We start from the raw sequence: 21691 nt of genomic DNA on the forward strand, positions 1-21691 counted from the left end.
GTGAAGACAGCCATTCAATAAATTAAAAGAATTCCAACCAGGAGAAACCTCAAAATAAAATCACCAAAACATGTTATAAAGAAACTTTCAAAACTAAAGACAAAGAAAGAATCCTGAGAGAAGCTCTGGAAAAATGAAGTTACCTACAAAGGAGAACTAATAAAATTAAACTCTGATTTCTCAGCAGAAATCATGCAGCAAAGAAGATAATGGAATGGTATATATATAACTCTGAAAGAAAAATTTGCCAAACAAGAATCACCAAATATGAAGGTGAAATGAGGACATTTCCAAATAAAGCGAACCAACAGCAATAGACAACAGCTTGAGACTAACATACATGACACTATCTCCCAGAACTCAACCCAGATATAGATGCATTCAAAGTAAAACACACCTGCAAGACTGAAATAAGGAACCAGAGATAACAGTTTGCAGCAGCAGCAACAACAGAAACAAAAAGAGAGAATAGCTCCAGAACTTCCAAATGTAGAGGAAATCAAGTAGATTTCATGAAAAATTAAAATAAGTAAACAAAAATAAACCTAACTGTAATCCTAAAAACAGATACTTGGTGTGGCCCTGTAGGATCAGCACTGGATTGTGAAGCACAAGGTTGGAAGTTTCAGCCCAGCATTTACTCCTTGGAAACTCTATACAGGGCTGCTATGAGTCTGAACCAACTCAACGGCACTTAACAACAAAACTAAAACTAGACCAAGTCTTAGTCCTAGCCAACCTCTACCCCTAACACTAACCTTAGCCCTAATCATAACCCTAACACTAAACGAAGTCTTAGGCCTTGCCAGAGGGCCTAACCTTAACTCCTTACTCCTACCTCCTCCACCAAATAAAATGTGAAACAAGGCACATTTATTTCATGTTGTGTTCCAACCACAATATAGTCACCTTTTTTGTTTTATGCTCCAGAAAAATTGTTTATAAACTGAATTTTTACAAATAAATTGATATATTAAATATACATGGTGTCAGTAAGAGCTGTTGAGTCCGTTTTGACTCATAGCGATCCTATATACGGTTTCCAAGGAGTGGCTGGTGGGGAGTGATGAAAATTGAAGACACTTGGAAACAATTAGTCTGGGGTTCTAATGGACCATACAAATGTTTGTTTCCGTGGTCTGGAGACTAGAAGATCTAGATGATGCCCAGCTACCACTACCAATTGCTCTGAAAGGGATCACATTAGACAGTGCTGAATAGAGTGAAAGAAAATATAGAACAAAACTAAAAATCACCAAAGAAACTAGGCTTACAGGTCATATAGAGTCTGGTAGAACTCTCAAGACTATAGTCTTTAGGCACACTTCAGGTCTGGAACTGAACTCACTCCTGTGGTTCAATTTTCAGCCAAATGATGGGTTTATAATGGGAACGATAACACTAGTGAGATATGCACACCTTAGAATAATCAACCTTTTGAGATCCAAGGGGCAGCATTTACCTAAGGATGAAGCTATAAAGGGTTGGGAAAGAAGGAGGCCTGGAAACAGGAAACATAGGGAGGTAGTGGGATTGTGACACTGAGGGGGTTGCAATCAGTGAAAGCAAACACAATGTTTATGAAGTGTTGAATGCAAAACTGATGATCTGCTCTGTAAACTTTTGCGCAGCCTACAATGAAAAGTTAAGGGAAAGAAAAAGAGATTCAGCAGGATTACCAAGAATCTTCTCCTCTCAGTAGTTCTGGCTACTTAGATCACATTTCATCTCAATAGGAGACTGCAGGTTTTGTAAATTCTACATTTTATCACTGTATTTAAAATGCTTACCCAGGAAATTTGTCCATGATAGAGCCCTCTGTTGGTCTTTCTTGTCTCATTCTTTTAAGGAAGGATGAGGGGATATTAGCTTAGAGCTGAGATTTATTATTTTCTGCTAGACTATTAGGCAAACTCTTGAATAATTTCTCATGGGTCTTTCAACCTGTATTTCCATAATTCTCTGTTTGGGTTTTCTACTGGTGTATAAACAAACTACTCCTAAACATAGTGGTTAAAGCATTTATTATTGTCTCTCAGCATTCTTTGGGTTGTTTGACTCAATTGGTTGGTTTTCACTGGAGTTTCTCAAGAGGTTACAGTTTAATGTCAGCTGAGGCTTTAGTCATCTGAAGACTCGATTGGCCTGGACAACTAAGATGTGTCCCTTGCATGATGGGTGGTTGAGGCTGATTGTGAGCTAAGAACTCAGCTGGACTGTGACCAGAGCACTTACACAAGTGATGTCCCCAAAATGAGTATTCAAGACAGCTAGGTAAGAACCGTAAGGCTTCTATATGGCCTAGCTTCAGAGTCCCAGAGCACCACTCTGCCACCATCTAATGGTCAAAGCCCAGCCCAGACTCAAGGGGAAGGGAGTTAGGCTTTGCCTTTTTTTAAAAAAAAACAAAAAAACAAAACTTTTATTATGAATTGAGTGAAGGTTTGCAGACAAGGTCACCAGTTTTACATTCAACAAATCATATACTTTGTTTCATCTCAATGTTTACAATCCCCTCCATGTGACAACTGTTATCCCACTTCCTCCCTGTGCTTCCTATTTCCATTCCATCTGCCTTCCCAAAACGTCTCAACTTTGTCCTTAGGAAAATGTTGCCCTTTTAATTTTGAATGATTGCTTATTCCATGGTGAGCATCTCTTACTAGTATTATTGTCCCTGCTCTATACCTGTCTATCGCTTGGCTGAAAATTGGTCCATGAAGGTACATTCATTTTCAGAACTGAAGTGTGGTTGAGGGCCATACACTCAGGTTCTTCCAGTCTCTTTCTGACCAGTATGCCCCATCGATTTTTAAATAACTTTGCCTCTTGGTGTGAGTTTCAGCATATGGATACAGGATGGAAAGAAATGTATGGTGTCCACATTTCTACCAGCTCGCATATCTGAAGAATGATATTCTCTAGGGAGTTAGAATGATCTAAGGACATAAGGGACAATGAGGAGCACTAGTAGCACAATGGGTTATGAGCCAGGCTGCTAACCATAAGATCAGGACTTCAAATCTACCAGCCACTCCTCCCAAGAAAGGTGAGGCTTTCTGCAGAAGTACAGCCTCTGAAACCCTATACAAGGTCATTATGAATTTGAACTGTCTTGATAGCAGGCAACCACCACCACCACTACTAAAGGTTATTGGGGAGGGATACAGGATGGCTATAGAATGTAAACTCTATGCAAATGGATTAGCCAGATTTATCAGCTAGTACTCAGGACATTTTAGGGCATGCAAACTAAATGACCTTTTATCTCTATGGAAGCCAGATAGCATCCCAGAAGAGAAATGTTCCTGTCTCCTGACCCCAGCTCACTCACATGGCAGATGATTAAAAAGAACTTGGTAAGGTAATCTTAATAGCACACTTTGAAAGATAAGGATAAACAAAAGCAAATATATATATATATATATCTGAACCTGTTGCCTTAGAGTTGATTCCAACTCATGGTGACCCTGTGTGTGTCAGAGTAGAACTACCGTCATTCAGGCTTCCAATGGTCTTATCTTATGAAAGCTGATCCTCAGAACTTAACTTCCATGTTATTGCTTGGTGAATTTGAACTTCCAGCCCATTGGTTAGCACCAAGTGTAAACCATTGTGCCACCCAGAACCCTTATATGACAGAGATACCATCAGCATATTACCTAAAAGCTCCCCCAAGCATATTCTTATATCCTACTCACATTGAGTCAGTAAAAACATCTTCATAATTAGAACTGCACATTATTTATTTCACAGTGTATAGAGAACTGTGAAATTAAACATCTAGCTCATTTTTTTTTTTTCAGCTCATATTTTTGGAGGTGCTTAGAGTATACTGTGCCCATAGCGTATCTTATATACTTAGAGTGAACACTCTTTGTTTGAGGTTTGAGGAAAAGTCAGACTCTGCCCAGGTACAGGGAAGTATAATTGCCTCCTTAGCCTTAATGAGAGAAAACAGCTGACCTGTTACCTATATTGTGTCATAGGTGTACCTGTATTCCAGGAGCTTGGCTAATCTCGATTCCAAGGCTGACATATCCCTTGAATATAATACTTTTCACTCTTTGTAGCAGTTTATTCCTTTCCCGCGAATACTCCTCTCTGATTCTTTTGGGGTTTAAAATTTGTGTTTATCTGTGTTGAAAATTTAGAGGCAAGTTAAACAACATTTCAAGTTATTTATAACCAGAGGCTCTTCCAGAAATTAATTAGGCTTTGCATTAGACATGTGTTAAATTGTTTGTTGCTGAGGAAGGTGGGAAGAGTAGCCTTAGGTATGAAAAGCAGATGTTTAAAGGAGATTGAGAGCAATTGATCCAGAATATGGCTATTGGAAATGTAAACTCTATGCAAATGGATTAGCCAGATTTATCAGCTAGTACTCAGGACATTTTAGGGCATGCAAACTATGAGTACTCCATAGCCAAGTCTGCTTGGGGAATACATAGAGATAAGTGCTCTATACTAGCTAAAGTTTTGGTAGTTTGAACCCTCCCAGAGTTATCTTAGGAGAAGGCCAAAGCCTTGAAAAACAGAACAGTTCTACTCTACACACATGGAGTTGCCTTGAGTTGGAATCCACTCCATGGTAACTAGCAACAGCCGGAACAACTCCATTACTACTAATTGTACTCTTGTGGATGTTAGGGAAAGAGGGTCCTGAAGATACCATTTTTTGTAGGGCCCATATTTTGTTCTAAAATATGGCAAAGGGCATTGGGGAAAGGCTAAGAGCATATAGGAAGGAGGTATGGGAGAGAGGGTTGAAGAAAGAGGTACCATATGTATGCAAATGTTAAGGCAGTGGACAGAGTCTAGGAAGGGATGGACCTACACTTGCCTAACTGTCGGGGTCTTGCCTCGACATAGTTGTGTTGTTCACAAGTGTTTGGTTCATGAGGAGGGGAGATCCAGCGGCGATAGGGATAGCGAAAGAATACACAGACAAACAGAAGAAGGGAGACAATGAGGCACCCCAAAGCCAGGGTGGATACATCACTGGTGGGCAGGCTTGGGACTGCAGGCATCATGGCCTCTGCAGGCAGCAACTCACTGCCCTGCAATCTTTACTGCATGCCTTCCAACCAGTAATGCACTGCAATCGTTACTCCCTGCCTTCCAACCAGTAATGCACACCTGGGGAGGCCCGGGCCTCTGTTTTATTTAGGGGAGGAGTTTCACACCAAGCTGGGAGGGACTTAGGCAAGGTACAGCTAACATCAGTACTTTTCCAGATATTCAGGTAACTTTACATCATACTTCGCTGGTTTGAATCCCAGGCCAGCAACTTGGAGTCTCAGGCCCAATTAACATATCTATAGCCCCTGAACTCAGTTGGGGGAAGGTGAGAGTTCTGCAGGAGACGCCCAGGTGAATGGGCCGCACCTGGAAAAGGGATTAGGGAGGATGGGTTCTTTGTCTATAGAACAAAGAACTGAGAAGTAGCTAAGATATTTTTAGTTAATCCTTTGGAGAAAGGTTTAACCTTGCAACCTTTAGTCTGGGCTTTAGGAAAATATCACATTTATCTGTGGATTTTCGAAGGCTCCATGTATTAATTTAATTTATATAACTGAATATTAAGATGAAAGCAATTTGCCATTAACTGCAGTGGCCTCATTTGTTACACTTGGGCCTATAGGGCCTCGAACCTCTGACCAGTCTTACACGGTCCGCAACACCTGACATCTTCCATCATCCCAGACAGAGGATACCCCTCCCCAGTGAAGTGTCTGCACCCTCCTCACTAGTAGCTTAAGTGCTCACCTCTTAGACCTGCTCATGGAGACCCTCAGTCCACCTTTCTTCCTTACTTCTCATATGTTTGTAAATATTGATTGAGCTCCAACTATGTGCTAGACACTGTATTATGTGTGAACTATCTGTTTCAGATGATAAACAATAAACAAATACATAATTACAGATTATGACTAGTGTTATTGAAAAAGGGGAATGATGAAGAATATTGAGGGGCTCTGTTTTAGATATAATACAAATAGCCATCTGAAGAGGGAGCATTAATGATTTCAAGGTCATTGATTAAACTCTGAAACATATTATGTAGTGTTATAAGACTCCTTAAATAACATATTGTTAAGGTTCAAATTAAGGAGCTCTGGTAGTGTTGTTATTGTTGATATGTGCTGTTGAGTCAGTTCCAACTCATAGCAACCCTGTATAGTGTTTCCAAGAAGCAGTTGGTGAGCTTGAATCACCGACCTTGGGTTCAAACCGACCTTGCAGTCCAGTGCATTAGCCCGAAGCACCACACCAGTACTTCCTTGGGCTGCTAGCCACAAGGTCAGCACTTCGAAACTACCAGCTGCTTCAAGAGAGAAAGATGAGGCATTCTGTTCCTGTAAAGATTTACAGCCTCATAAACCCTATACAGGGTCACTATGAGTTTGAATCAATAACCACCACCACCACCAAGGTTTGAATTAAGGTAGTATTTGTTTCTTCTGAGGCCATCCTGCAGAATGATTGATGTTGTTGAGTGCCGTTGACTTGGTTCCAACCCATAGCAACACTGTAGAGGTTTTCCAGGAAGCGACTGGTGAGCTTGAACTGCGGATCTTGCAGTTCAAACCGACTTTGCAGTGGAGTGAATTAACCCACAGCACCACATGATAATGGATGGCAATTGTGGAGGAGCAAGGGGAAGCCAGACTGGGTGGCACTTTCCTTATGACAACTTTCTCTCCTTAGGGAAAGGAGATGTGTTTGGAGATGTGTTCTGGAAGGAATCCACCCTTGCCCAGTCCTGTGCCAACGTCAGAGCCTTGACCTACTGTGACCTGCACGTGATCAAACGTGATGCTCTGCAGAAAGTGCTGGAATTCTACACAGCCTTCTCCCACTCCTTCTCTCGGAACCTCATTCTCACCTACAACTTGAGGAAGAGGGTGAGCTAACAGTTTCCATTTCTTCTCTAAAAAGATACATTCCTGTGCTCATAGCATGATCATTGGGACCAGGAGAGGTCTTTAACTATTTACTTCAGTGAAACGATTGGTTCTATAGAGGTTCTGTTCATTATTTGGTCTTCAAATACTACCAAATGGGAGAGAGAAGGGATGATTCTAGATTAAAAGATGGATTAATATTAGTGCAGAACATATTTTTTTCATATGTGTGTGTTGGGAGGCGGTGGTTTCTAGCAATATCTAGACCTCCAATATTTTGAAAAGATGAGTATAACAATGAATGCAAACAGAATTCTCCTGGTGACTGGGACCTATTGTATGGTGGGAAACCATTAGCAAGCTGGAATTTAATAGCCATTTTTTAAATGTATGAAAATGACTTAGTTGGTTCCAGAAAAGACTTGGAATCTGATTGCCTAGAGAATCATTTGTATACAACTGCCAACTTCCACTGGTTGAGAAAATGATTATTAATTTAAGAATTAGATATTTCATCTGAAGTTGTTTCTTTCACCCTCAGATCATGAGAATTACTTTGTCTATGTGAGGATGAAAATACTTAGTTGGAACCAACTCGACAACACTAACTTGTACTCTTTACATTCCCATGATTAATTTGCTTACACTTCAGTCATTTGTATTGGTTAAGTCAGTAACAAGGTAGCTTTGGGCTTAGATGAGTAATCTGGAAGTACCAGAGTCTTCAAAAAGTTTGTGGAAAAATGTAATGAAATGATAATGGAATTTTTCTACGAACTTGTTGAAGTCTTCTCATGGTATCATAAGAGTCTTTCCAAAAATAAGCTTACAGTCTTCCCTCCCACCAACACTACACTGTAATCTGCTCTTCTTTTCTTAGTGACTGTCTCTATTAATATTTCTATGTCTTTCTAGGGTCCCAACTTTAAAACTCAGCTATTATCTTTGATGTTTCTTTTCCCTCTGCCATCCCTCATGTTAATCATTAAATGCTGTGGATCCCACCTAAGTTCTCAAACTGAATCCATACTTGACTGATTACAAACCATCCTATGTCCTGGCTGGACTCTGAACTCACTGCAGTTCTTCCTACTTTTGTCCACTCAAGGGACCTTCCTCAAAAAACTAATCCTATCCTGTCACTTCAGTAAAGATTTTTTGCCTATACCATTACTACTGGATAAAGTCTGTACATTTCAGCATGTTTTATGTGACTTTTCACATCTGGCCTAAACTTAATTCCTGAGGTGCCTTCCTCCTTCGCTCACTCCTGCCATGAAGTTCATACTCTGGTTGTGTTGAACTACACAGTTCTTAAAGCATACCCCACTTTTCAAAGCACTGCGTTTCTGTGTTTTCTCAGCTTGGGATTCGTCTTCCCTATGTGACAGACTCCTGTTAATCCTTAAGACTCTGCTGATATTTTTTATTCATCCATTAATCAAACCTAGTATATAGTCTGGTGTGATTCTGTAAGATCAGCACTGCACTGCAAACCACAAAGTTGGCAGTTCAAACCCACTAGCTGCACCTCGGAAGACCTATAGAGGGTGCTATGAGTTGGAACTACTCAATGGTACTTACCAACAACAACAGTACACAGCCAATGCAACTAAATTTTTGTTGTTTGGTAACATCAAGATGGTTACAATTTATAGCAACTCTGTGTACAACAGACCATATACTACCCAGGTCTGCACCATCCTCACAATTGCTCCTACTACAGTGCCAATCCATCTCATTGGGGATCTTCTTCTGTTTTTCTGACCCTCCACTTTATCTACCAGGATGTCCATCTCAAATTACTGGTCCTTCTTGACAACATGCCCAAACAAAGTATGAGAGGTGAAGTCTTGCCATCCTCAATTTTAAGGAACATTCTGGCTATATTTCTTCCAAGACAGATTTGTTTGTTTTTTCTGAAGTTCATGGTACTTTCAATATTCTTCACCAACACCACAATTCAAATGCATGGATTCTGCTGTGGTCTTCCATATTAATTGTCTAACTTTCACATGAATATGAGGCAAGTGAAAATACCATGGCTTGGGCCGGGTACACTTTAGTCCTCAAAGTGGCATCTTTGCTCTTTAAAGCTTTCAAGAGGTCTTTCTCAGCAGATTTGTTTAATGCAAATTACTTGACTGCTGCTTCCATGAGGGTTGATTGTGGTTCCAAGCAAAATAAAGTATTTAACTAGATTAGAGATATCAAATGAATGCAAAGAGATATAAAAATAACTATTACTCAGTTCTCTATCTTCAGAAACGTAAAGTCTAATGCATAAAGACACAGTATGCTAAGTATGAAGTTTCTGGGTTGGAACAAATGATGAAGACTAAACTACAAACTGAAAGTTTGGTGGTTTGCACCCACCCAGCAGTGCTCTGGCAGACAGACCTGGTAAGCTGTTTCCAAAAGGTCACAGCCTTAGAAACTGTATAGAGCAGTTCTCCTCAGCACATACTGGGGCACCATGAGTTGGAATTGACTGACAGCAACTAGTTACAACAGTGCTGTTATGTACAATGATTCTGATTTGTGCTAGGCACTGAGTAAGCATAAAGAGGAAGCCAGGGGAGAATGTGTCAGGGGTATTCTCTGAGCTGAGTTGTAAAGGATGATTTACAAATCAAAGAGAAAGGATAGATGTTCTAGTTGGAGGGGCAATTTGGGCAAAGACACAGAGAAAGGAGAGACACAAATATTCATTTGATCTCTTTTGTCTTCTAAGTCCTTTGTACAAAGCTAGAGACTCCTTCATTGAGCTACCTACACAATATGCTTTCACCTCTTTGAAATCCGTTTAATTAATTGCCTTGTGATTCTGTGTTCACAGACCTGTGAGGGCTAGGGCTCAGCACCTTGGTATACCCAATGCCCAATCGAGTACAGGTCACCTTGTCGTTGTTAAATGCCATCAAGTCGGTTAGTGCAGGTCACCTATTAGGGCACTAATAAATATGTGTGGATGGCAAGAAAAGAGATGATATCTGTGGGTCTAAGTTTCCACATCCTAAAACATGTGGGGGTGGCTGTGGTAGTGTGCTGTGAAGTCGGTTCCGACTCATAGTGACCCTGTAGAGGGTTTCTGAGGCTGTAAATCTTTATGGGAGCGGAAAGTCTCATCTTTCTCCCATGGAACAGCTGGTGGTTTCGGACTCCTAACCTTGAGGCTAGCAGCTCGACTTGTAATCACTACGCTACTAGAGAGATGATTTCAATGGTTCTGTGCTTTGAAACCGGATCACGTAAGTTCCTGTGGTAAATCGGCAGTGGTTGAGAATTGAGCATTCACAGTTCTTCCTTGTTTTTCTGTTGAGTGGGAACATCGGATGCTTATTTGTGATTCTTTTAGCAAAGTGGATTCTCTTAAAGTCTATTTATTTATTTTTTTCTATGAAAGAAAGTTGATTATAATCAGCTTTCAGTGTTGCTGATAATACAGGTTGGGGGGGTGGGAAGCAGATTGGATTATTTGGAAAAGTAATCATCTTGGGGTAATTGTGGATCAAGTAAATCTGTCTTTAAACAACAACAAAAACACCATAAGTTTAGTGGACAGATTGTTTGTATAAATGCAGGATGACTGAGCATTCTGGAGAAGCTGAGATGCAAGACCACATCTTTGAAGAAAGCTATTGTGTGAAAGAGGCTAGATCTGGTCTTTACAGTCACAAGGAGTAATAGAAGAATCAAAGCTTTGCAGGACTATTTTGCATTTGTAAAAGAAGACCATTGACAAGATCACAGCTGCCCAAAACTGAAACAGGCTACTTTGAGAGGTATCCAGTTTCTTGTTTTGAGGATATTTAAGCTCAGAAACATTTAGAGGGGACTTGAACATCAAATAGAGAGTGTCAGACTTCCTGACCTTGAAATTTCTTCCAACCCAATGTGCACCTATAAGTTTGGTATGGATCCAAAAGCATTTTGGAGAGAATCTTTATATAGAGAGGTAGCCATTCTCTTTTTTGGAAAAAGGAGACTTGTCATTTTGGTTTTGCCATTGCAGTTTCTCATTGTGTCCTTCTGGAAATTAATTCATAGTTACATAGGGCATAGAAGACAAAAGTGTAACATGCATGAATTATTTTTGTAGCTATTTTCTTTTCCTGGCAAAACAAAATATATTCTTGTGACTGTTTTGATCTTGGCAAAATCAAGTATGTTATTTGCATAGATTCCTGAGAACACAGTGCCTACAACATCTGTTTGGGGGTAATTTGATCTTGTAGACCTCTTCCTCCAGTGTATGTTGTTAAGTGCTGTCAAGTTGGTTCCGACTCATAGTGACCCTGTAGAGGGTTTCTGAGGAGCAGCTGGTGAACTTGAACCACCAACCTTGTGGTTCAAACCGACTTTTCAGTCCAGCACATTAACCCACAGCACCACACCAAGACTCCCTCCAGTGTATAGCACATGACATTAAAATATTATTCCCATTTCTCAAGGTGATAAACTAAGACCCTGTAGCAATCACGCAGTAATAAGTGACATATCCCAAAATCTGTGTGTGCTCCTTTTGCTAGGCATCAGCATGTCCTGGGGTGGTTGTTTTTGTTGTTAGGTGCCCTCGAGTCAGTTCTGACCCAATGCACAACAGAATGAAACACTGCTCAGACCTTCTCCCTCCTCACCCTTATTGTTGGAATTGAGCCCATTGCTGCTGCCACTGTGTCAATCCATCTTCTTGGGGTCTTCCTCTTTTTCGCTGTCCCTCCACTTTACCAAACATGATGTCCTTCTCTCAAGACAGGTCCTCTTAATAACATGTCTAGAATATGAGAGATCAAGTCTGGCCATCCTGGCTTCCAAGGAATATTCTGGCTGTACTTCTTCCAACACAGATTTGTTTGTTCTTCTGGAAGTCCATGGTACTTTTAATATTCTTCTCCAACACTGCAGTTCAAATGCACCAATTCTTCAACAGTCTTCCTTATTCATTGTCCAGCTTTTCATATGCATATGAGGAATTGAAAATGCCTTGGTTTGGGTTAGACACACCTTAGTTCTCAAATTGACATCTTTGCTTTTGAACACTTTAAAGAGGTTTTGTGTAGCAGAGTTGCCTAATGCAGTACATTGTTTGATTTCCTGACTGCTTCTTCCATGAGTGTTGTGAATCAAACAAAATGAAGTCTCTGACAACTTCAATATTTTCTCCATTGGTCCAGTGGTGAGGATTTTTGTTTTCTTTATATTGAGATTTAGACCATACTGAAGGCTGTACACTTTGATCTTCATCAGTAAGTATTAGAAATCCTTTTTACTTCCAGCAAGCAAGGTTGTATCATCTGCACATCGCTGGTTGTTAATGAGTCTTCCTCCAAGCCTGCTGCCACATTCTTCTTCATATAATCCCACTCTCAGATTATTTATTCAGCATACAGATTGAGTCAATATGATAAAAGGATAAAACTCTGGTGCACACATTTCCTGATTTTGAAATATTCTAGCAACTGCCTCCTGGTCTGTGTACAGGTACCTCGTTGTTGTTGTTAAGTGCTGTTGAGTCAATTCCAACCCGTAGCGACCCTGTATAGGGTTTCCAAGGAACCTCTGGTGAGCTTGAACCACTGACCTTGCAGTTCAAACTGCTTTACAGTCTGGCGCATTAACCCACAGCACCACACCAGGACTCCACAGGTTCCTCAGAAGCACAATTAAATATTCTGGAACACCTGTTCTTCTCAATGTTATCTATAGTTTGCCATGGTCCACACAATCAAAAGCCTTTGAATAGTCAATAAAATACAAGTAAACTTCTTCCTGATATTCTCTGCTTTCAGTCAAGTTCCATCTTTTCCAATCAGTTGGCCCAGTGGCTCTCTTGCAAATTTTTTGGCATAGATGAGTGAGTGCCTCCATTGCTACTTCAGTTTGTTGAAAGGTTTCCGTTTGTATTCTGTCAATCCCCAGAGCCTTTTTCCCTATACCTTCAGTGTAGCTTGGACTTCTTCCTTCAGAACCACCAGTTCGTGATCATATAGTACCATTTGAAATGGTTGAATGTTGACCATTTCTTTTTTTTCCTCATTAAACTTTGTTTTAATAGGTCTCAAAATTCTGTAACAAATGTTTGGTCAAGTTGTTGCCATTTAAAAAGTACTGATTTAAAAAACTAATAACTTAAAACTGCCACACACACAAAAAGAAACAAATGGTCCACATAACATTCCTTTCCTTTTGAAGGTTTTATGATGCATTATTATCTTAACCAGTCTTTTACTATTAAACTTAAATGGCCAATTGAGACAAACAGTTCTGAGACCATTCTTCCACCACTGATTAAGACTGGAGTGACAGGTGTTAAAGGTCATATTCATTTAGTTTTCTGAGCTTTCTGATCAGACTGGGTGACTTTGCCAGCTCCAGCAGCCTTTTTGTCCACTGCCTTGATGACACCCACAGCAACAGTCTGTCTCATGTCACAAACAGCAAAACGACCCAAAGGAGGGTAGTCTGAAAAGCTTTCAACACACATAGGCTTGCCGGGAACCATGTCAACAATGGCAGCATCACCAAACTTCAAGAATTTGAGGCCATCTTCTAGCTTCTTACCAGACAGGCGATCAATCTTCTCCTTCAGCTCAACAAACTTGCACGCATTGTGAGCTGTGTGACAATCCAGCACAGGTGCATATCCATCACTGATTTGGCTTGGATGGTTCAGGATGATCACCTGTGCAGTGAAGCCAGCTGCTTACATTGGTGGATCATTTTAGCTGTCACCAGCCACGTTGCCACAGCGAACATCTTTGACAGAGACGTTCTTTACATTGAAGCCTACATTGTACCCAGACAGAGCTTTGCTCAAAGCCTCATGGTGCATTTCAGCAGATTTTACTTCAGTGGTAACATTGACTGGAGCAAAGGTGACCACCATGCCTGAATTGAGAACACCCAGTCTCCACTCTGCCTACAGGGACAGTGCCAATATCACCAATTTTGTAGACATCCTGGAGAAGCAGGCTCAGGGGCTTGTCAGTTGGGTGAGTTGGTGGCAGGATGCAATCCAGAGCTTCAAGCAATGTGGTTCCACTGGATCATTATGGATGACTTTCCATCCCTTGAACCAAGGCATGTTAGCACTTGGCTCCAGCATATTGTCACCATTCCAACCAGAAATTGGCACAAATGCTACTGTGTCAGGGTTGTAGCCAATTTTCTTAATGTAGGTGCTGACTTCCTTAACGATTTCCTCATATCTCTTCTGGCTGTAGGGTGACTCAGTGGAATCCATTTTTATTAGCACCAACAATTAGCTGTTTCACACCCAGTGTGTAAGCCAGAAGGGCATGCTCACGGATCTGCCCATTCTTAGAGATGCTATCCCACAATTCTTCTGATCTTCAGTTATATAGTGTCTAATGCATCAATTTTGTTCTTGATATGGTCTCTAAATTCTGTGGTATATATTCAAGGTTGCATTTTGACTCTCTTGAACTTGTTTTACTTTTTTTCTGCTTCAGCCCTAACTTGCATAGGATAAATTAATGGTCTGTTCCACAGTCTGCCCCTAGCCTTGTTTTGGTTGATAATATCAAGCTTTTCCACCATCTCTTCCCACAGATAATAGTCAGTTTGATTTCTGTGTATTCCATCTAATGAAGTCCATGTATATAGTTGCCTTTTATGTTGTTTAAAAAACAAATTTGCAATTAATAACTTGTTGGACTTGCAAAATTCTATAATGCAATCTCCAGCATCATTTCTGTCACCAAAACCAAATTTCCCCACTACTGTTCTTTGCTCTTTGTTTCAAACCTTCACATTCCAATCACCAATAACTATCAGAGCATCTTGATAGTATGTTTGGTCAATTTTAGACTGAAAAGTTGGTAGAAATCTTCAATGTCATCATTAATGATCTTGTAGGTTGGTGCATATATTTGAATAATAGTGGTATTAACTGATCTTCTTTATAGGTGTATGGATACTATCTTATCACAGACAGCATTGCTCTTCAAGGTAGATCTTGATATGTTCTTTTTGATGATGTATGCAACACCATTCCTCTTGAATTTGTCATTCCCAGCTTAGTAAATTATCTGATTGCCCGATTCAAATTGGCCAACACCAGTCCATCTCAGCTCAGTAATGCCTAGAATATTGATCTTAATGCTAGTCTATTGATCTTAATGCATTTTTGACAACTCCTGGTTTTCTTGTGGGAGTTATCCATTAACTTTGTTTCGCAGCGTCTCCCACCTCCAGGATAGACTTTTATTAGCTTAATGAAGCCAACTTTTGTAGGTGGCGTGGCTAGTCTTTGAGGTATCACCAATGATCTTCACTACCCCCAATGTACCCAGAAACGTGTACTGGAACATCACAGCAAGGCGTCAGGTTGGGAGACATGAGAGGTTTCCCCTCATAGTGACAGGCACACAATACATTGCTGGGTGTTCTGGAAGGCGAGACACACTTCACTTTGGTTAGACAGTTGGCTCATCAGGTCATAATATTAAGAACTCACTAGAAAGAACACTACCTCATTAAATAGTTATATGGTATTAACAACTTACTAGAAAGAACACCTGACTATAAGCTTGGTTTGAAGTTACCGATATATTCCAAGCTTCAGTTTCTCATCTGCATAAAGAACTAATAACGGTTCTAAGTATGCTTGTTGAGAAGATTGCCATGGATGTTATTAATTGACACTGAGTCAGCTCTGACTCATGTTGACCTTCCATAGATGAGAATGTTGCCCAGTTCTGCGTAGTCTTTAGGATCGTTGGTATCTTTAAGGCCATTGTTCCTGTTATCGTGCCAGTTCTTCTCATTGAGGGTTTTCTTCATTGTCATGGACCCTCTGCATTACCAAATATGAAGTCCTTTCATAGCAATTGGTCTTTCTTAATGATGAGTCCAAAAGAAAGAGGATGAAGTTTTACAATCCTTGCTACATAGGTTAAAATTAACAAGAATAAAACTTGACATTTGCACAATGGAATACTACGCAACAGTGAAGAATCTGAAAAACACCTCATAACATGGATGAACCTGGAAGACATTCCACTCAGTGAAATTAGTCAAAAAGTCAAGAAAAAACTTTTCATGCTAACAGAAACATTCTATGATGGTTACCAGAGGTGGGAGGGAAGGGAGACTTATTCACTGGCTAGAAGGTAGACACATGTTAGCTTGGGTGACAGGAAAGGCAGGTAAAATAAATAAAGTAGGAAAAAAAAAAAGAAAGCATTAAATAAAATTAAATTAAAATTTAGAAAAGATTGTACATTAAAAATAAGTCAAACAGTTCAGAATCCCAGTTTATTAATGAAAGAAATGGTATATGCCTTTTCTCATGCATTGAAAACTTAGAATCCCCGTTTATGAGTAGAAGCTATACATTTTTTGTGTGTGTATCTAAAACATGGCCTTAGAAATATTCTCAACATGGTAATACAAAAAACCACTTTGAAACTCCATGATAGTCTCAACAATACCTTGTCATGAATGAGAAAAGCTGTATAAATAAAAAAAAGAGAAAAAAAAATCAGAAAAAGATTATTACCTGTAAGAAACAAAATAAACAAACCAGTTGCCCTTGAGTTGATGCCTGTAGGAAACATATGTATTCCCTTCTTCCCCGCATTGCCCCTTCCTCCAGTCTTGGTGATTTACAGTTTGTCCCCCTTGCTTTCTCACTAGACCCTTTCTTTAGTCAGCGTTTCAACCTAGGATGAGGTTTCACTTCCCAGGGGACTGGGTCCTCTTGTTCATCATTTAGACAGTAGAGGAAATGTACCACAATTAAATGATGTATCACAGACAAGCAATTAGGAAATTAACAGCAGTCAGTGCATGGGATAATTGGCATTTATGTAATTAGTAGGGTGGTTCTCCTTCTCTGTGTGTGGGGTTTTATTTTTAAAGTCAATATTATTGTGTGTTTGAGTATATTTTGCACAGTGTTTGCTTATATTCATTTGCTCCAGGATAGACTTTTATTAGCTTAATGAAGCCAATCCTAGTGAGTATGGAAGGGAACTTTCAAACCAGGAACCTTATAATAACCTGTTTTCTAAAACTAGTGTTACCATAGTGAACAGTATTGAATACTGTATATACATTTCTGGCCCATTTTAACCTAAGAGCATTTTATTCTAAAGAAGAAGAGATCAAAGCATCTGAGGTTTCGAGGAAGCTATGTTCATAAGTGGCATCAGAAAGCCTTTCTGGTTTCTTCCTGGAGAAATTTTTATGGAAAGAAAGACTTGAAAGCTAGGTGCCTAGAAATGTCATCCACTTTCCCAGTGAATCTTCACAGCCTAAGTTTTTAGAATGATCGCTACATAATTCTTATTTTTCTTGCCATCTCTCCATAATGAGGGCTTCAGTGAAATTAAAATGATCTATTAGACTGTCAAGCCATGAAGATAATAGAATCAGAGTGTTTGGAATTAGGGGTGGGAGAAGGGGACAGATGATGTGACTGGCATGACAATTATTATTTTAGAACAAGGAAACAGAAATTGAAGTCAAGTCCCATTTCCTGCAAGGGGATCATAAAGTGATGTTAGGGACTTATATGACCTTCCCTGGACTCTCAAGGGTCTTCACAGGCATTCCCAAAAAAGATCCCCATCTTTGTCCTGTGGGCAGAAGATCATGAAAATGCTCCATGCTTCATTATGTATGAATCAGTGTAGACTACCTTGGTCAGCCTGTACCTGACCATTTCCAAGGAAGCAATAAAGCTCTGGAGTGAACATAGGTTTTCGAGCTAGATCTTCACATCTAGGTTCTGAGATTTACTAGTTTAGAGAGTAGTGAACAAATTAATTGATTCTTTTTCTTCTATGGATTCATATAGTGTGCCCAAAGGGTAGTTGTGGGAAAGGAAGACGAAGCACCAACCAAGCACGTGCTTTATTTGTAGTAGCTATGGAGTCATGCTAGTTCCCTTCCATTAGCCATTGGAATGGGGCATTAGAACCAAGAACAACAGGAACCTTAATAGTTTGGCTCACAGAATAATCATATGTCAGCATTGAAGAGAAGTGATTAAAAATATGGACTCTAGACTCAAAGTTGTTGCGTGCTGTCAAACTGATTCTGACTCAGTGATTTTATTGGATCGAGTAGAACAGCCCCAAAGTTGTATTCTTTATGGAAGCAGACTGCCACATCTATCACTTATGGAGCCATTGGTAGGTTCAACCCACTGACCTTTCAAATAGTAGGCAAGGGCTTAGCCACTGTGCCACAAAGACAGAGTTCAAGTACGTAGGTGCCTCAAATTTAACCGGTCCAGCTGATTCCCTTGGAAGACACTGTTCTGATTAGACCTATTTTGTAAAGGCCCCTAATGACTTGATGGCACTTAACAACAACAACAATGAGTGTGGTGGCTCTGTAACATAAGCACTGGACTACAAACCTTGTGATCAGTGGTTTGAGCCCACCAGCTGCTCCATTAGAGAAAAATGAGGATTTCTATTCCCTTAAAGATTTACAGCCTATGAAACCTTATACAAGGGTGACTTTGAGTCTGCACTGACTCCACAGCACTTAACAACACTGAGACTAAGACAAGTGTATTACTGAAATAACTTGTCTATAGCCATCCACTTATACATGCAGACATGTTTAAACATGTATTGTTTGGAATAAACTCATGCATGTATAAACTGGTACCCTAGTGTCTTATTGTTGTGTGTCAACAAGTCGGTTCCAACTCATAGCAACTCTTTAAAGGGTTTCTGAGGCTGTAAAGCTTTACAGAAGCAGAAAGCCTCATCTTTCTCCCATCGAGTGACTGGTGGATTTGAAACTGCTGGTGGTGTGCCTTGGAGACGGTTCTGACTCATAGTGACCCTGCATAGGGTTTCTGAGGCTGGAAATCTCTACGGGAGCATATAGCCTCATCTTTCTCCCACGGAACAACTAGTAGTTTCAAACTGCTGACCTTGAGGTTAGCAGCCTAACTCATAATGCACCAGACCTCCTTTTATTCCCTAGTCACAGTACTTTTTTACTTACTCTTATATGTATTGCAGCATCTTTAGAAAACTTTATGGCAGAAGTTCCGAGTCTTTCAGTATACCGTACCCATAAAAGTCTTAAATATCTGCAAAACAAATATATAATCATTCTGTTTATTAAATCGTTAAGTCCAAACAACTTAGTGTTTATGTCCTAACAACTTCCAAAAGTCCAAAACAAATCCAGACTCGAACTACTCCGTAATGTTTGCAAGGTTGACTTTGTAGCAGCAGATTGCCAGGCCTTTCTTCTGAGGTGCCTCTGGATAGAATCAGCAGCTGTCATGAAAACTCACTCACATGATTTTCCATCAGTTACTTTAGGGAGAAAAAGCATCCAGCTCATATCATATGCCAAATAATTAAAGCATGAGCAGAAATCAAGGGAATCTGGTCAAATATTGTGTAGCGGTCAGTATCCCATGGAAAGGGATATGGAACTCCTAGCTGAATTTTCTGAAGTAGCTGAAATGTCTGAAAACCACCATGATGTGGTAGTAAATACCAATGTGCAAATCTTATATACTGCTTTCTTACTGATGACCTTGGCCAAGTTAACTTCTGAGAATCTTACTTTGTTGTTGTGTGTTGTGAAGTCAAGTAGAACTGCCCTACTTGACTCCACAAGGGGCAGGGTTTCCTGGACTGTAATCTTAGTGTAGGACTCCTGGTGTGGTGCTGTTGGATAAGTACTGGACTGCAAGGTTGGTTTGAACTGCAAGGTTGATGGTTTAAGCTCACCAGCCGCTCCTTGGAAATCCTACACAGAGTCACTAGGAGTCAGAACTAAGTGAGTGGACGACACTTAACAACAACAACAACAACTTCTACTAACTAATCCTTATGGGAGCAGAGCATCAGGTGTTTTCTCTAACCTTTTGATTAACAACTGGGTGTTTAACCATTCCAGACTAGATCTTCTTAGTAAGTAAGTCTCAGTTTACTGTCTATCAGATGGGGCTAGTATTCTAACCTCAAAGGACTGTGTGAACAGTAGAATAGTGTGCAATGCTAAAGAATAATGATGAATCTGTAAAACACCTCATAACATGAATAAACTTGAAGGACATTATGCTCAGTGAAATTAGTCAATCACAAAAAGCAAATATTGCAGAGACTAGTAATTTAAAAAGTCAAGAAAAGGTTTTCATACTAAAAGAAGCATTCTTTGATTGTTACCAGGAATGAAGGGAGAGTAATTCACTGATTGGAGGGTTGTTGTTGTTAAGTGCCATCGAGTCAGTTTCAATTCATAGTCACCCTATGTAAGGTTTCGGAGGAGCAGCTGATGAGCTAGAACCGTCGACTTTGCAGTCTAGTGCATTAACCCACAGTGCCACACCAGGACTCCCCCTTCCCTGTGATTCTTGTTTCTGTTCCAGCCTCCTTCCAAACCCTTCTGAACTTTTTCCTTAGATAAATGGTACCCTTTTGATCTTGAATGGTGGACCATTCCATGTGAGCTTACTAGGGTTGAACTTACTAGTGTTGTTATATATTGCTTTCTCCATCACCCAAGTTAACACAGGTTTAGTCCTGATGTAGCGCTGTGGATTAATACACTGAACTGCACAGTCACTTTGAACCACAAGGTTGGCGGTTCAAGCTCAACAGCTGCTCCTTGGAAACCCTATCTATACAGGGTCGCTATGGGTCGGAATTGACTCAGTAGCACTTAACAACAACAACCCTCTAATGGGAGTAGACAACAGTGTCTGGTGGCCCATTGATTGTCTTATGATCTGCTAGCCTTGCATTTTCAGAAAACATTTTGTCATCGTGTTGGCAGCACAGGAGCTAATATTAGAAGGCGGCTGAAGGATGATGCTTCCTCACTGGCTTCCTGGTACCTTGCAGCCTCCAGTTCTCTTATTGGTTCAGTGAATTTTCATGTTCCTGCCTTATCTGCCATGTTTCTATGCTTCCTTATTCCTTTCCATTCTTAACAACATGCTTTTTGATTTTGAGCACATATATACATTTTGCCAGTTTCTTATGGAGGCTTTTATGCCAGTGCCTACTTTTAGTAAGTGGAGAGTTAAGATTTGAACACAGCCTGCCTCTTTTAACTCTTATAATAATAACTACCTTTAGGACCTAAGATTAACAGAATTGAAAGTTAATCTTCCTGGGAGACTAGAATGCTTGCATCACAAGTTTACATATAAAATCTCTCCGGGACTAGATGTCCATATAGGATATAGTATCATATGCTGATGATTTTCACTGTAAACTTGGTTGGTTGCAATTTGCATGCCACTAGGAGCTCTGGTAGCTTAGTGGTTACAAATCAGGCTGCAAACCTCAAGGTCAGCAGTTTGAAACTACCAGCTGTTCTGTGGGAGAAAGATGAGGCGTTTTGCTCCCGTAAAGATTTCCAGCCTCAGAAACCCTATGCAGGGTCGCTGTGACTCAGAACTGACTCCAGGGCACATAACAACCAGCAGCCCCAGTAGAAGGTTTGTCCCTTAAAGTTATATCTAGGGCAACAGGTAAACCGATCCGACCTGTAAAGTATTGTCAGACAGTCAGTCATCAGAGAGCAGCAAGTCGTCTTCCCTAAGCCCGCAAAACAATGGCTATAGCCCCTGTCAGACTCCTGCGCGCCTGCACCAAAACTCGCCGCCCCTCTGCACTGCGGCATCACTTTATTCACGTTAACTCTTGCATTTCTCCCTGTGTCTCCCACTACCTTCATCTTTCCCCTGCCAACCTCCCTCTTGTTGCATATTATCTTACATAACACCCACATTAGCATGTGTGTACCCTGTTGTTGTTGTTGTT

General features: G+C 40.3%; 1 protein-coding gene and 1 pseudogene across 2 annotated transcripts in view; one reads left to right on the forward strand and one right to left on the reverse strand.

The window, feature by feature from the left end:
* KCNH1 (potassium voltage-gated channel, subfamily H (eag-related), member 1) overlaps positions 1 to 21691 on the forward strand; it is a 676883-nt gene that overhangs the window by 500499 nt on the left and 154693 nt on the right. For both annotated transcript variants that reach the window (XM_006834037.1, XM_006834036.1), the window contains exon 10: positions 6712 to 6908. In XM_006834037.1, coding sequence (XP_006834100.1) covers positions 6712 to 6908 — 197 coding nt within the window. The remainder of the gene's footprint in view (positions 1 to 6711; positions 6909 to 21691) is intronic.
* On the reverse strand, positions 13234 to 14986 carry LOC102821607 (annotated as a pseudogene).

The sequence above is a fragment of the Chrysochloris asiatica genome, unplaced genomic scaffold, assembly GCF_000296735.1.
Source record: "Chrysochloris asiatica unplaced genomic scaffold, ChrAsi1.0 scaffold00009, whole genome shotgun sequence".
Classification (NCBI taxonomy): Eukaryota; Metazoa; Chordata; class Mammalia; order Afrosoricida; family Chrysochloridae; genus Chrysochloris; species Chrysochloris asiatica.